The 15,477-nt window shown below is 34.6% G+C and overlaps 1 protein-coding gene and 1 non-coding gene across 6 annotated transcripts in view; one reads left to right on the forward strand and one right to left on the reverse strand.

Moving 5' to 3' along the window:
* PTBP2 (polypyrimidine tract binding protein 2) overlaps positions 1 to 15,477 on the reverse strand; it is an 85,486-nt gene that overhangs the window by 29,765 nt on the left and 40,244 nt on the right. For all 5 annotated transcript variants that reach the window (XM_006044959.3, XM_006044958.3, XM_006044957.3 and 2 more), the window contains exons 4-7: positions 12,100 to 12,272; positions 11,010 to 11,153; positions 5,078 to 5,242; positions 4,876 to 4,986 (exon numbers count right to left, since the gene is read on the reverse strand). In XM_006044959.3, coding sequence (XP_006045021.1) covers positions 4,876 to 4,986; positions 5,078 to 5,242; positions 11,010 to 11,153; positions 12,100 to 12,272 — 593 coding nt within the window. The remainder of the gene's footprint in view (positions 1 to 4,875; positions 4,987 to 5,077; positions 5,243 to 11,009; positions 11,154 to 12,099; positions 12,273 to 15,477) is intronic.
* On the forward strand, positions 6,332 to 6,433 carry LOC112585843. Its single transcript, XR_003110421.1, has one exon. It is a non-coding gene; the product is annotated as a U6 spliceosomal RNA (small nuclear RNA).

Consider the following 15,477-nt stretch of genomic DNA (forward strand, 5'->3'; position numbering starts at 1 on the left):
CCCAAAGATTATAACTGTTAGCTCAGAGGAGCCTAAGAGTCCCATTTTTTATAAGCAATCTATATGAAAAGAAGGTTCTGAACCATACTTTAAAAGAACACTCTAAGTTCTCTTCCCCTCCAAACCTAAAGATATACCATGCCTGCTAAATGAATTCCCAAGGCACAGGTGATATTTTTTTCATTCTCTCAATCATCTGAACAACTATCACTATAGAAGTAGAGAAGCAGGCTTGAAATTCTCTTCCCAAACTATTATTCCTTACCTGTAAATTTTACATGATTTCTACTGTTTTAACAAGCATAAAAATGTAACACCTGAATTACAAAGTTTAGATCTAACTCATTTTATTACACACTGAGATGTACATGGATGGTTGAAAGGTAGGAAGAGATCTACAGCACACCAGCTGTCGGGTAAGTTGTGTCATGTTGAAAAAAAAGCCCTCATACCTATGTGTTAGGTACTAAGAACACAGCAGAGAACAAAACAGACATGACAACCACTCTTATACAGCTTATAGTCCAACAGATAACACAGACACTTTTTTGTTTAGTTGCTCAGTCATGCCCAACTCTTTTGCAACCCTATGGACTACAGCTCACCAGGTCTTCTGTCCATGGGATTTCCCAGGCAAGAATACTGGAGTGGGCTGCCATTTCCTCCTCCAGAATTCAGACACTTAATAAGTAATTATAAATTTGATCCGTGGTGGTGAGAACTAAGAAAAGAAGGGATCAAATCTAGTTGAAAGGTTATAGAAGACCTCTCTGGAGAAGAGATTTCTAAACTGAAACTTGAAAGACAGAAATGAGTTGGTCATAAAGAGATGAAGAGAAAAGTATTTTAGCACATAGAATATAGCAAGTTGTAAGCCCAAGAGATCAAATACACAAGAATTTAAAGAAGTTCAATACACATTAGATGCAAATACTGTTTGATTCCATTTATGAGATACCTAGAATACTCCAATTCATAGTCAGAAAGTACACTGGTAGATGCCAGGGGACTGGGAGTGGAAGTTGGGGAGGGGAACTGGGGAGTTAGTGTTTAATGGAGACAGAGTTTCAGTTTAGGAAGGTGGAAAATTCAGACATGGATGATGGTGAAAGTTGCACAACAATATGAATGTGCTTAGTGCCACTGAACTGTACAGTTAAATATGGTTAAAATAGTATTTTTTACGTGACTTTTTACCATAATAAAAATCATAAAAAAAAAAAAAAAGCCCAATATGGTTACAGAGGTGTAAAATAAGACTGGAGAGGCAAGATTTAAGAGTTTTATATAAGTATGTTAAAGAAAGAGCATTTTTATACCAAGGACACAAATCAGTCATTGAAGGGTACAGAGAAAGGAAGAAATATGACTTTAAGTTGAGATCATTCTTAAAACTCGCAGTGGTGGATTTAGACTAGAAGGCCAATGAGGCACAGATTTAAGAGATGGCTTGATGGTTTAGATCAGTGCTAATCAAACTGTGGTTCATGGACTAGCAGCCCAGTTCACCTTGCATGAAAAGAAGTTTGTATCAGAATTTATGATCAATATTGACACTAAACAAACTATAGCTTAAAGTAAGCTAATTTGAATGTTGGCACAAGCTTCTTATAGCACTGGAGACTAGCACTTTGTAAAACACTAGCTTAGGCTACGGTGACGACAAGAAGAGTTGGAGGCAAAAGGATAGACTGAACAAAAATTTAGGATCTAAAATCAGTTAAGATTTGGTGATAGGCTGAAAGGAGGAAGAAGAAAGAATGATTCAATGTTTTGTCTTGTTTCTTAGATTGATGGTACTTTGTCCTGATCAATACCTAGAGAATGGTATATGAAATACAGATTTTAGTATTTTTGGTGGTGGTGGGGTGGGGGGTGACAGGAGTTTAATTGAACACACTAAGTCTGAAGGTGCTCCACAGTCCTAGCCTGGGTCTCTCAGAAGATGTGTGACCTAGAAATAAAGTTATGTGAGTACGTACTGTCAGAATCACAAAGTGTAACTAAGCTGTGTATAACAGGTGAGGTCCCCCTAGAAGAAGGGGAGGGATACAACAAATAATGAACAGAGAGGTGGGATATATCTAGGTGAGAAGTGTTCAAGACCAGGAGAAAAAAGGATTTTAAGAAAGGGAAAGACAGATTCAATGTCAAAGGTTACCTAGAGGTTAGGTAAGATAAGGACTGAACAATTCTGATGAGATTTAGCTACTCCAGTGATCCCTGGTGAGGATTTAGCTACTCCAGTGATCCCTTGTTGAGTAAATGGGTGCTGAAACCAAATTACAATAAGTAGAGAAATAAGAAGGGAATAAGTATAATAAGCAAACAAAGACAACTTATTTAAGAAGTCTGGTTATAAACGAAAAGAAAGGGAGATAAGGTGTTAGATGGATAAATATATGAAATATGGAGTTAAGGGTAATAAACCCATTAAAAAAAAAGAGAGACACATTTAAGCACACTTGAAAAACTGGTGAGAAGTAACTAACATGGAGAAAAATACACAAGAAAGGGGAGATAAAAGTACAAAGACTCCTAAGAGGCAGAAGAGGGTGGTGTCTGGTGTTTACTGGTCTTAGAAATATCTATGCCTTATATCTAGAAGAAAGAAATGTGTGGGTATAAGTATATTTTGTGAGAAAAGCTGATAAGAGTTTCCATCTGATAGTTTCTATTTTTTTCTGAGAAGCAGTAGGCAAGGTCATAAGAGTGAAAAGCGACTTGGTAGAAAGACAAATTTCCATCTGATACAGACAATTGTGGAAAATGGGAGAACATGCTGACTGAAGAAACGTGGTAAGATTTTGCAGGCAGAGTAGAGGGCCTATTTGTAGTTAATGCTGATGAGTTTAAACTGCTATCAACTGGTTAGATTATGTGATATTCTCTGGCTACACTCAATAGTCCAGATAAGGTATGAAGAAAAAATACTGGAGTCGTCAAAAGTATAGGTTTTAAGAGGAGTCTGGATTACAAGATAATGGGACAAGCAAGATTAGAAAATAGATTCCTTTTTTCCTTCACCAATAAGTGCAATATAGTAAGCTCAGATACCAGAATAAAAGCTTAATAAAGTAATTATCTCTGTAGATTTTTGTAGAAAAGACCTGAGTGTATGTAAACATTCACAAACACTAGTTTAATGCTTATTTTCTGTGCAGAAGATCGGTTAAATGAAAACCTATTAAATACTGAAAAATATATATAAACTACTTTCCCCATTGAACCACATAGCCCAAATGAGGTACAATTCTGAAACAAATTCCATTTCACTGGTCCTTTACTAAACAGTGTTCCTCTGGATCAGAAGGGAATGACAAAAAGAAAATATTCCACATTAAGAAAAATGTGCACTATATTTAAATTTGTTTGAAGTTGTGAAAAATGCCATCAAGAACATGGCTTCTAGATTGTCTGCTATTGATCAAACCTCATAACACAATTATTTTGGTATCTATTTTTATCTCTAAAGTTGGAGGGCCGAAGCATGTTAGGAAAGTTAATTATTTTTGAAAAAACAACTCTATAATTGCTAATTTATTCCTGAAAAGGGAAATATGATTAGATCATGCAATTGGGAACCACTGAGTAGAAACATACTGGAGAAGAGTAGACTGAAAAAATGTCTACTTTACAGATGTGTACATTATAAATCATTTACCTCTTTGAATCTTAGCATCTGCTAACAGGAAAAATTTCTGTTCAGTTTACAATACAGAGTAGTCAGAAAAAGAATGAGATAACAGCACTTGGTAAATCATTTCAATTGTGCTATTATTACTAGTAAAGCCTTTCTGCTACCTGAAGCTACTTCTGCTCCCCAAATGAGATTCTAAGAATGGAAATGAAACAGTAGTTAAAAATGGCCTGGTTTCAAACAAGTTATCTTGATCTGGAGGTAGCACTGAAGTAATATACCATAATCAGTCTGAAAGTAAAAGAGTGAAAGAGAGAAAAAAGAGGTAAGACCATTTTAAGTGGAGACAGCTGATTTAATGGTTTAACCACTCCAGTATTCTTGCCAGGAGAATTCCATGGACAGAGAAGCCTGGGGCAGGCTATTATAGTCCGCGGGGTTGCAAACAGTCAGACACGACTAAGTGACTAACACTTTACACACACTTAATAAATATTTAATTTTTTAATAGTGGAATAAAAATAACAATATTATACTACAGCACAAGAAGTTAAAGAGACAAAGGAAGATTTAAATAAGACAAAGACTGGTATGCAGTTTTCAATGGTAGCTGTAACATGAGTAAATTTTGCTGCTTTGAATAGTTTCTTACCCTCCATATACAACAACAACAACAACAAGGTAAGTGATTGGAATAAAAAGGAGACCAAGAGCGTATCGAAAAAACCTATTTTTAAAAAATACTTAAAAAGAATATCGGAAATCAACTGAGAGCTTATTACAGCATTTGAGCCACATGAGCACTGATATATTTCAGCCGAAGTACCTTACAGCTAATTAAGTACTTTGAAACTCCCACTGGAAAATGTAAAATCTTAAACAGGTATGCATGCATAATATAATCCTGCTATATCCTCAAGAGCACAAAATATTTGGACCTAGATAAAACAAAAATGCAGAATATAAGCCTATATTATAGATAACTACAAATATGACAATTGTTAAAAATAAACATTTCTTTTTATCACAAATACTAAGCTTTCTAATACTATCTCTATGACATTAATCTGTGTCATCTAAAATGCTATATGGTACTGCTAAGTTATGTCAGTATTAGTTACTGACATAATATTAATATGTAAAATAATAATATTAATGATATTAGTTACATATATATGTGTGTGTATATATATCTGCCACTGAAAATTATTGCTCTCAAAAAAACCTAGACTTACTAGTTTTGCTTGCTGAGCGTTTACTGGATCGCCATACTGGAGAAGAGCTTGAAACTGGTTATTTTTTGTAAATGTGATTATCTTCAATACAGCACCAAACTTAGAAAATATCTGTTAAAATATTAAAAATCAAAACAAATTATATCTACTGTATTATTATTTCTCCATTTTATAGATAAAATGCAAATGAAATTAAACTTACTTGGTGAAGAACATCAAGTGTTACAGGATAATACATATTGTCAATAATTATTCTAAGCACTGGACTCTGGGCTGGAGTCACTGCACTCTCACTAACTGTGGTGCCACTAAGAGGAGTATTTGCCGTCTGGACAGCAGTCACAGCTTGAAGAACTGCTTGAGCACGCTAAAAATCAAAACATAAGCACTTCAGAAACATTCCTGGTATATTCACTTATACTTTGCTACATGCTACAGTATTAAATTCTTTTCTAGAACACATATGGATTAAATAAAATTTAACACTCACTCAGTAAATACACTTTTAAGCACCTGCCATCAGCATATATTGCCTGTTTACAATTCAAGTATCATACTAGTATTTACCTCAAAACAGTTATTGAGGGTTTGGGACCAATGCTGAACAAGATAGATAAGTCATGTAATTTACTCTCAAAACAACATGATGTAGTCTGACAGATTCAGAAAATGTTTTACACAGAAACTTTTAGAGAACAATGAAACTTTAACATTATTCATTCCATAAAAAAGGCAAATGGCAAACCTTAAGAGGAAATTACTAGATTATCCAAAAGAACACCTATAAAGCTTATTATTTCTAATAAATCCTAAAAGAGAAACATTCAGATACAAAATTTTTTTTTGATACTAGTGTAACTTTTGAAACCAAAATTTTTACAACAGAAACTGATGTATACCACAGTACACAGCCACAAAATTTTCAGGAATACTTCAAGATAAAATATAAAGAATCTTTCCCATCCATGTTATTGTTTCTAATATATCATTAATGGTAAAATGCACTATCCTTTTATGTAGGACTAATAAGATATTGCTAATTGAACCATGAAAGATCAACTTATAAGACACATCTTGATTTCTGAGATTTTAAAAAGTGAAAAAAATATATTCAGAATTGAGAAAATACAGTATTTTTAGGAAATATGTCAACTAAATCTATGTTAAATGCTCCAAAAACACTGCCTTTATTACCATTATGTCTTTTCTATTATTTCTCTGACAGATTCACTGATAAGGAAATAATTGTTTTCTACCTTATTTGGGGGCCAAAAAACCTATATAAAGGCAAATAACTGTTAAATATAATAGTAACTAACACCTCTATGCTGCTTTACAGTTTGAAGAAGTTGTACTGGCAGATGAATAGGCATATATATATAAACAAAGCACAGCGATAAATGAAAAGGAAGACAAACACAAAAGAATAAGAACACTTATGTATAAGGAAGGATCCGTGCTCCCTTTACCAGCACACATACAATACTGAAACAATACAGAGTTTAGCATGGTCCTATGCAAATATGACCCCCAAATTCATGAAGTGTCACATTTTTTTCTGGACCTGTTAGCTAAAGTGGTGTTGGTAATCATTTTGCAAAACATAAATAAATCATATAAATAAGTTGTATATCTTAAAACTTACACAATGTATATGTCTATTATCTCAACAAAGGTGAGGGGATGCTCATTTCACTGAGCTCAGCCTTGGGATTTCTTTGGAAGGAATGATGCTAAAGCTGAAACTCCAGTACTTTGGCCACCTCATGCGAAGAGTTGACTCATTGGAAAAGACTCTGATGCTGGGAGGGATTGGGGGCAGGAGGAGAAGGGGACGACAGAGGATGAGATGGCTGGATGGCATCACTGACTCAATGGACGTGAGTCTGGGTGAACTCCGGGAGTTGGTGATGGACAGGGAGGCCTGGCATGCTGCGACTCATGGGGTCACAAAGAGTCGGACACGACTGAGTGACTGATCTGATCTGATCTGATAACTAGGAAATCACACAGCATAATCTCAAAGAGATCACACACTCATCTAGTCAAACTTCGTCATCTAAATGGTAATTAAATACAACATGACCTATAAATTTATGTTAGCTAAAGTGACTAAAATCCAACATTTTGAAATATATGATAAATATTTAATACAATGGACACATTTACACGACTATTATAGATATTATAAAAGAGGGATGAAAGTATTCTAGAACAATGTTTGTTAAATATTTGAACATATTTAGTCCAATACAAATTTCAATAAAGTATTTTAAGTAGCTCATTGCAATATCACTTTCTTCATTAGTCAACATGTCTACATACATTTATTATTAATAAGCATGGAAATATTACAACTTAGAACAACCCTTCTGCTGCTATTTCAAATAACTGAATCAAATAATCAAATACCTTTCTAAACAGGAATCACATGATCATGGTATACTATCCAAACAGTATAAAAAGTTAACTTTCCTCTGCAACTCACTCATCCTGTATGCTTTCCCCTACGAACCCTCACAATAATCTTGGGTATTCTTCCAGAGACATCACCTACATATTCAAGCATGTATGTACATATATACTCCATACAAGCATATAAGCACTTATCTACTGCATATCTTTCTTTCCAATACTATACTCACTCTCTACATCTTCCTTTTTTTACCTTAACAATTATGTTCTCTATTAACAAATAACTTCATTCATGTTTCATATATGTTTTAAAAATATTCATGGAGCAGAGGTGACCTGCCAATCTAGATTTTAATTAAACTTTGTATTGAAACAATCATACACATAAAAGGACACAAATCATGAGTATACACAGCTTAATAAAATATCAAATAAACCGTATCGTGAAAGCACTATCGAGATAAAAAATAGAACATTACCAACATGCCAAAAGCCACACACATGTTTTCTCCCAGTTATGTAAATGGAATGTACTACTCTGGTCTGGCTTCTTCCAATAAACATAATTTTTATGATGTCCATTCAAGTTTTGGATGCACCAGTAGCTTGTTCATTCTTTTTGCCAGGGAGTATTCCAACAAATAAATATACCACAACACATTCTACTGCTGCTCAACATTTAGATCATTTCCAGCCTTGGGTAATTACATATAGTGTGCGATGAACTTTCCCATACATATCTTTTGATGCACATATATATAAATTTTCTCAGATATATGACTAGCAAAATTACTATGTCAAAGAACAGGAATATGCTCAGCTTTAGTTGATAAATGAAGATTTAAAAAACTATTCTACCAACTTACATTCCCATCACTTATTTATAAGAGTTCAAGCTTTTCTACATTGTTTCAACACTTGGAATTACCTCATTGTATCCAATACGGTAGCACATGGCAGTATCTCACAGTGATTTTAAATTGCATTAAAGGTTCTTAATCCAAACCTAATCCACTGTGTAGATCAGAGGATGGCTTTCAAGGAAACTGGCTTATGGAAACTTGAAGATGTCTAACAACTGGTCATATGAAGTATGGGATGGAAACTTGGCACAAACATAGGCAGGTCACAATATTTCAGGCAAAAGTTACATCACAGCAACAGTGGCCTCCAAAGACAAAATAAGAGAAGGTATGCCAAGTTATAGGATCCATCATTACTACTGAGATAGAAACACAGGAAAATGGAGTGGGGAGCAGCCACAGACAGAAACAGCAGTCATCTCAGAAAGGACCTTTATCCTGAGCATGAAAAGAAACTGCTGCAGGGGAGCAAGTTAGATCTGTGCATTTTAGAAAGAGATACACACACATTTGTACTAGGGAGAAAGTATTCAAGACAAAAATTAAAGATCAGTAAGAGAGTTACTAACTTTCCTAGTGGCTCAGATGGTAAAGCGTCTGCCTACAACGCAGGAGACCTGGGTTTGATCCCTGGGTCGGGAAGATCCCCTGGAGAAGGAAATGGCAACCAATCCAGTAATCTTGCTTGGAAAATCCCATGGACGGAGGAGCCTGGTAGGTTAAAATCCATGGGTCGCCAAAGAGTCAGACACAACTGAGCAGCTTCACTTCAAGAGAGTTATTAGGTAAGATTATTATATAGCTAAGAAATGGCTGTGTCTGGGCAACTGAAGTAGAAAAAAAGAAATGAAAGCTGGGCAGATATTGAGATGAGTGAATTTATAGGACTTGTGACTTGATAAAAGGTTGTGGAAGAATTCATGGTTGATGTACATATTCGTCTTTCGTTATAAAACACTATTAAAATGCCTATAAATAAATAAAAAATGGAATAAATGCAGACACTGAAGAGAGGTCATCACTGGCCAAGAATAATTTTATCAGATTCCTGGAACACAGAAACTGCATGGACTGAAGACACAGTGAACACACAGCAAACAGCATTTGCATTGGTAGCAGCCATAGGAATCAAATTAGAAACTGGCAGGTACACAAGAGGTGAAATGGAATGTGAAAATAAAAGGATTAACAGAAAGCCTGGCTAACAAACAGCTAAACTCTTCTTCCTCCTCACCATCAACCAACTTAATAAAAACAAAATCAACAACTAAACACCCCCTTAAAAGAACAGAAACTCTAAAAGAGGGTTTTAAAGGCCTAAGTAAAGACCTCTTTGGCATTTGGGGGGATCCCAGCTTAAAGCTGTATCCAACTCATTACTTTACTCTAGAGGAAAGCATGTAAAGTCCAATAAAACCTAACTGCCCATTCTGAAATATAAAACAAGCAATGAGAGCGGGTGGGATGAAGAAGGAGAGCAAGATAAACAGCTAATACTAAGCAAAGTAAAAGATAGCGGAGTGTTTAAAAATACCATTAATTAGTATCCATAGACAATGACCAGGTGTAATACAAAAAGGCTATCAAAGAAGAACTTTTGTAAGTCAAAAATATGGCTGTAACCTTTTTTTCAACAGAAGGAACGTTGCACTGATTATTCCCTATGTCAAAAATAACCAAAACTGTAATAAGTGTTTTACTCTTTAATTTCTGAGGTTACTCAAATGTCACTTGTCAATCAGGCTTCCACTGGTTATCCTATTTGAAATTACAAGGCCCCCTCCACACCCCACCACAGACATCCATCTACAGATGTTTTATCTTTGTCCTTTCAACATCCTTTTCATTTCAATCTTTTAAAATGAGAATGTATTCACTAATTACTTTACTGAAAATATTAATATGTTAAACCCAACTGGGATATTAAATGCCACTTTAAGTAAAAAGAATAGAGAACAGGTATTTTCTTTTGATAAATTTTAAGAAGTACAACTTCTGGTTCAAAAGTAACGAAAATTACCAAACTTAAAAAAAAACCAAAAAACTGAAATGTTAGCCTATCTTTTAGGCAAAAAGTTTTACAAGCTTATTGTTCATATACTATCAAAATGATCTTAAGTTATTTTTTACAAAGGTTAAATTTTGTGAGGATTATTTTCCATTTGCTAAGGCAGAAGTCAAACACAGCTTTATATTTTACTAAAACAGATATAATTAGCTAAAAGCTACATTAAAAGAGCTAAAGTTTCTATATCACTGTTTACTGCAATCCTAAGTGTTTATATCTAAAACCACTCTTCTATGATATTTTTTCTAAAGAAACATTAATTTTAAATAACTAGAAACTACCTTGCATTTTTTAAAGATAACACATTCATATATTCTCAATTCTTTTATTTCCCTCCAAGAAAATCATTAATTCATCTTTAATAGGAATTTATCCATAAGAAATTAAAACCTATAAAAAGTCAAATAACCAAAGGTACTGAATTTCACACATTAAATCTAATCAAAGTTGTATAAACAGTTTATAGTTAAGTCCTACCTCAGACAGTTTCTGTACAAGTTTTAATTTGTACAAAGAAAAAGAACTTTGACCAGAACCTTAAAAAAACTGAAAAGATACTATTTAATTTATCCAGTACTAATTTAAAATATGAAAATAAAAGACTGCACATATGTTCTGTAAAGTAATATAAAATTTAATACTTAGGGACATACTGTAAGAAAATATAGCAACAACAACAAAAAATTAAAAAGATCATACAAAAATCTTCTCAATGGTTAAAAATTTTCTCCTAATATGAGTCTTAATACGCTCTAGGACATTTTGTTTATGAACCTACACATACTCACTTGGTTTAATGTATTATCTGTTTTTAGTTCCTTGTGATTGGAGTACTGGATATAAATCGGTTGGTTACGAAGGTGAGGTGTCACAGCAGAATAATAATTAACCATGGTAATAGCTGCTTCCTCTGTTGCTAGTTCCAAAAATGCCTGAAAATTTAAATAGCAAAAATTATAATACTATGAATTAAATTCAAATAAACTTCCATATCTGTGTAGCCTATTTGTCTCATTAAAAAAATCACTATCAAGAATTGCCCTAATAGGTAGAATCCGAAATCCTTATTGAAGCTTAGAAATACAATTAAAGCTAACCTCAGTAGAAAGCTCTTAGCATACACAGTATTTCTGCCTTCCATCTCTGATTTCCATACATTACAAATGTAACTCCTCAAAAAAAGGCTAGAGAAAATAAAATCCAAACATTTTCTAGAACCAGAATTTTACCATGCCTAACCTAGAAAACATGAGATCCCCAAGTCATTTTTAAAGCATTTATAATCTAGTAGAAAAAAAAATTAAATGCCATCTTATTAGTGATATTAACTATATTTAAGAGAGCATTAAATTTCTCTAAATTCTTTTAAATGGTATTAGGAACTTTAAAACAAAATTTGATTTTTAATACACCTGGACCCTACTGCTACAGATATATCTATTCAGTATAGAATATCTGGGACTAACACTATTTTTTTCTAATGCTATCAGATAAATATTTCCCTGGGATAAGCTTAAAAGGTAAGATGATACTAACGTCCCTACTGATTTCTGATATTACAAAGAGCAAAGCCACAACAAAAAAAAATATTTCATCTGTATTTCCCACAATCTCCTTGAACAATAGTTCAACTACAGTCCTAAAGTGAATTTACGAAGCAAAATTGGAAAACTATGGTGACTTACTCATTTTAATTCCCTAGCATTAATTTCTTATACACAGCTACCAGGAAAAGTCATAGTAAAACTTCCGTCATGTTCTTTAAGAAAAGTAACCTTATGTATAATTATATAAACTATCATTTCATCAGGCCACAGCTAAATCCACTTGCTGGATAGTTTGGAGCTTAACATGGTATAAGTCCAGAAGTAAGTATACCTGATTTTTTCCTTTCAGCATAAGGATGTTGGTCACCTTACCAAAAGGTAAGCCTAAAGCAATAACTTCAGTTTCTGTCACTTCACCAGGCAATTTTCGAATATGAAGTACACGAGAAGGAGCACCATCCATTTTATCTTCTCCTTTGAATTTTTTACTATCATTACCATTGGCTGAAAGAAAGTAAAGAAACAGTTGTGTTTATCTTATGTGCGTAAAAAAAAAAAAATCACAAAACAAACTTCAATAGAGAACTTAAAAACATAGCTAAGCATACCTGTGATACTAAAAATTTACAAACACGGTTTTCAGAGTAATGGAAAAAACTCTTATCCACCAATTACTACTAAATGATCTCATCAATTAAGATTATTATTGGGTAGAGACATTTCTGGATAGCATATGTAGAGTAACAACTGACAATCAAAAACATTAAAATGAAATTTCATAAAGAAATGGTCAGTGGCTATACAAAACAATTATCTTACAATTCAATCATCTTAACAGACTAAGGAATATACAAAAACAGTGAAAATTTTGACTTAGCAAAAATTAGGGACACTATATTTTACCAAAAATTCTAAGTTGCTCAAATTGGAAAATGTACTAAAAAAATGGAATCAGATAATGCTTTAAAAATTATTATGCAGTCAATCCACAGTATGGCTTATATTCCTCTACCTAAATATTTTATCACTATCAACATCTACCTACTATATTATCACTCATGGACTTGATTATCTTTTCTGTTACTCTGTGCTTTAGAGTGATATATTCTGAACAACAAATTAGTTGCCTACCTTTATCCAAAACTATACCAAAACACAAAAAAACAAAAAAACAAAAACAAAACTTATGAAAGACGCAATAAACAGAACATCATCTAAGACTCAAGGATAGTTCTAAGAATCTATTAAAATGAAAAACTCTTACACACAGAGAAAAATACATGTATTCTCCATTTTTGTATACAAATTTTGGTACTTCACAGTACATACCCCCAAACACTCAATACAATAAAACTAAGACCATCTTGATCTTCTAAAAGTGTCCTTAAAATTTATTCAAACATCAACTCTTTAAACAGTTACTTTCTTGAGTATCAAGAAAATGTCTGGCCTTTTAGATTCTGGAGTACATCAATGACAGCAAGCAATAAGAGCCCTGATGTTCTCTTGTTGTCTAGTGAGACAGATGGCCTACCTAGTACTTGAACCAGATCACTTCTACAAGTAGTAGTGCTATGGAGAAAGTAAAGCACAGTACTGAGATTAAAAGTAACATAACAGAGGATTGGAAGAGGGTGATATTGTAGTGATTTTACTGGATGATCAGAGATATGTGAACTCATCTGATAACTTGAAGTGTCAATTAAGTCACAGTTTAAGAGTTGCATTCAAGTTTATACAGACAACGCATTTAAAAATTGCGTTGGTTGACTTTGAACATAAAACTAGTAAGTTCTACTTCAGTCAGTTCAGTTCAGTCGCTCAGTCATGTTCGACTCTTTGCGACCTCATGAATTGCAGCACGCCAGGCCTCCCTGCCCATCAACAACTCCTGGAGTTCACTCAAATTCATGTCCATTGAGTCACTGATGTCATCCAGCCATCTCATCCTCTGTCGTCCCCTTCTCCTCCTGTCCCCAATCCCTCCCAGCATCAGAGTCTTTTCCAATGAGTCAACTCTTCGCATGAGGTGGCCAAAGTACTGGAGTTTCAGCTTTAGCATCATTCCTTCCAAAGAACACCCAAGACTGATCTCCTTTAGAATGGACTGGTTGGATCTCCTTGCAGTCCAAGGGACCCTCCCAACACCACAGTTCAAAAGTATTAATTCTTCAGCACTCAGCTTTCTTCACAGTCCAACTCTCACATCCATACGTGACTACTGGAAAAACTATAGCCTTGACTAGACAGACCTCTGTTGGCAAAGTAATGTCTCTGCTTTTGAATATGCTATCTAGGTTGGTCATAACCTTCCTTCCAAGGAGTAAGCATCTTTTAATTTCATGGCTGCAATCACCATCTGCAGTGTTTTTGGAGCCCATAAAAATAAAGTCTGACACTATTTCCAGTTTCCCCATCTATTTCCCATGAAGTGATGGGACCAGATGCCATGATCTTCGTTTTCTGAATGTTGAGCTTTAAGCCAACTTTTTCACTCTCCTCTTTCACTTTCATCAAGAGGCTTTTTATAGTTCCTCTTCACTTTCTGCTATAGGGGTGGTGTCATCTGCATATCTGAGGTTACTGATATTTCTCCCAGCAATCTTGATTCCAGCTTGTGCTTCCTCCAGCCCAGTGTTTCTCATGATGTACTCTGCATATAAGTTATATAAGCAGGGTGACAATATACAGCCTTGATGTATTCCTTTTCCTATTTGGAACCAGTCTGTTGTTCCATGTCCAGTTCTAACTGTTGCTTCCTGACCTGCATATAGGTTTCTCAAGAGGCAGGTCAGATGGTCTGGTATTCCCATCTCTTTCAGAATTTTCCACAGTTTATTGTGATCCACACAGTCAAAGGCTTTGGCATAGTCAATAAAGTTCACTCAAACTCATGTCCATTGACTCGGTGATGTCATCCAACCATCTCATCCTCTGTCATCCCCTTCTCGTCCTGCCTTCGCTCTTTTCCAGCATCAGGGTCTTTTCCAATGAGTCAGTTCTTCCCATCATGTGGCCAAAGTATTAGTTTCAGCCTTAACATCAGTCCTTCCAATGAATATTCAGGACTGATTTCCTTCAGGATGGACTGGTTGGATCTCCTTGCAGTCCAAGGGACTCTTAAAGAGTCTTCTCCAACACCACAGTTCAAAAGATTCAATTCTTCTGTGCTCAGCTTTCTTTATGGTCCAACTCTCATATCCATACATGACTAATGGAAAAACCATATCTTTGACTAGACAGACCTTTGCTGGCAAAATAATGTCTCTGCTTTTTAATATGTTGTCTAGGTTGGTCATAACTTGTCTTCCAAGGGGCCATCATCTTTTAACTTCATGGCTGCAGTCACCATCTGCAGTGATTTTTGGAGCTCAGAAAAATTAAGTCAGCCACTGTTTGCCCATCTATTTCCTATGAAGTGATGGGACTGAATGACATGATCTTAGTTTTCTGAATGTTGAGATTTAACTTTTTCACTCTCCTCTTTCACTTTCATCAAGAGGCTCTTTAGTTCTTCTTCGCTTTCTGCCATAAGGGTGGTGTCATCTGCATGTATGAGGTTATTGATATTTCTCCCATCAATCTTGATTCCAGCTTGTGCTTCATCCAGCCCAGCATTTCTCATGATGTACTCTGCATATAAATTAAATAAGCAGGATGACAATATACAGCCTTGACGTACTCCTTTTCTTGTTTGGAACCAGTCTGT

This window comes from Bubalus bubalis, chromosome 6 (genome assembly GCF_019923935.1).
Source record: "Bubalus bubalis isolate 160015118507 breed Murrah chromosome 6, NDDB_SH_1, whole genome shotgun sequence".
In the NCBI taxonomy this organism is placed as follows: Eukaryota; Metazoa; Chordata; class Mammalia; order Artiodactyla; family Bovidae; genus Bubalus; species Bubalus bubalis.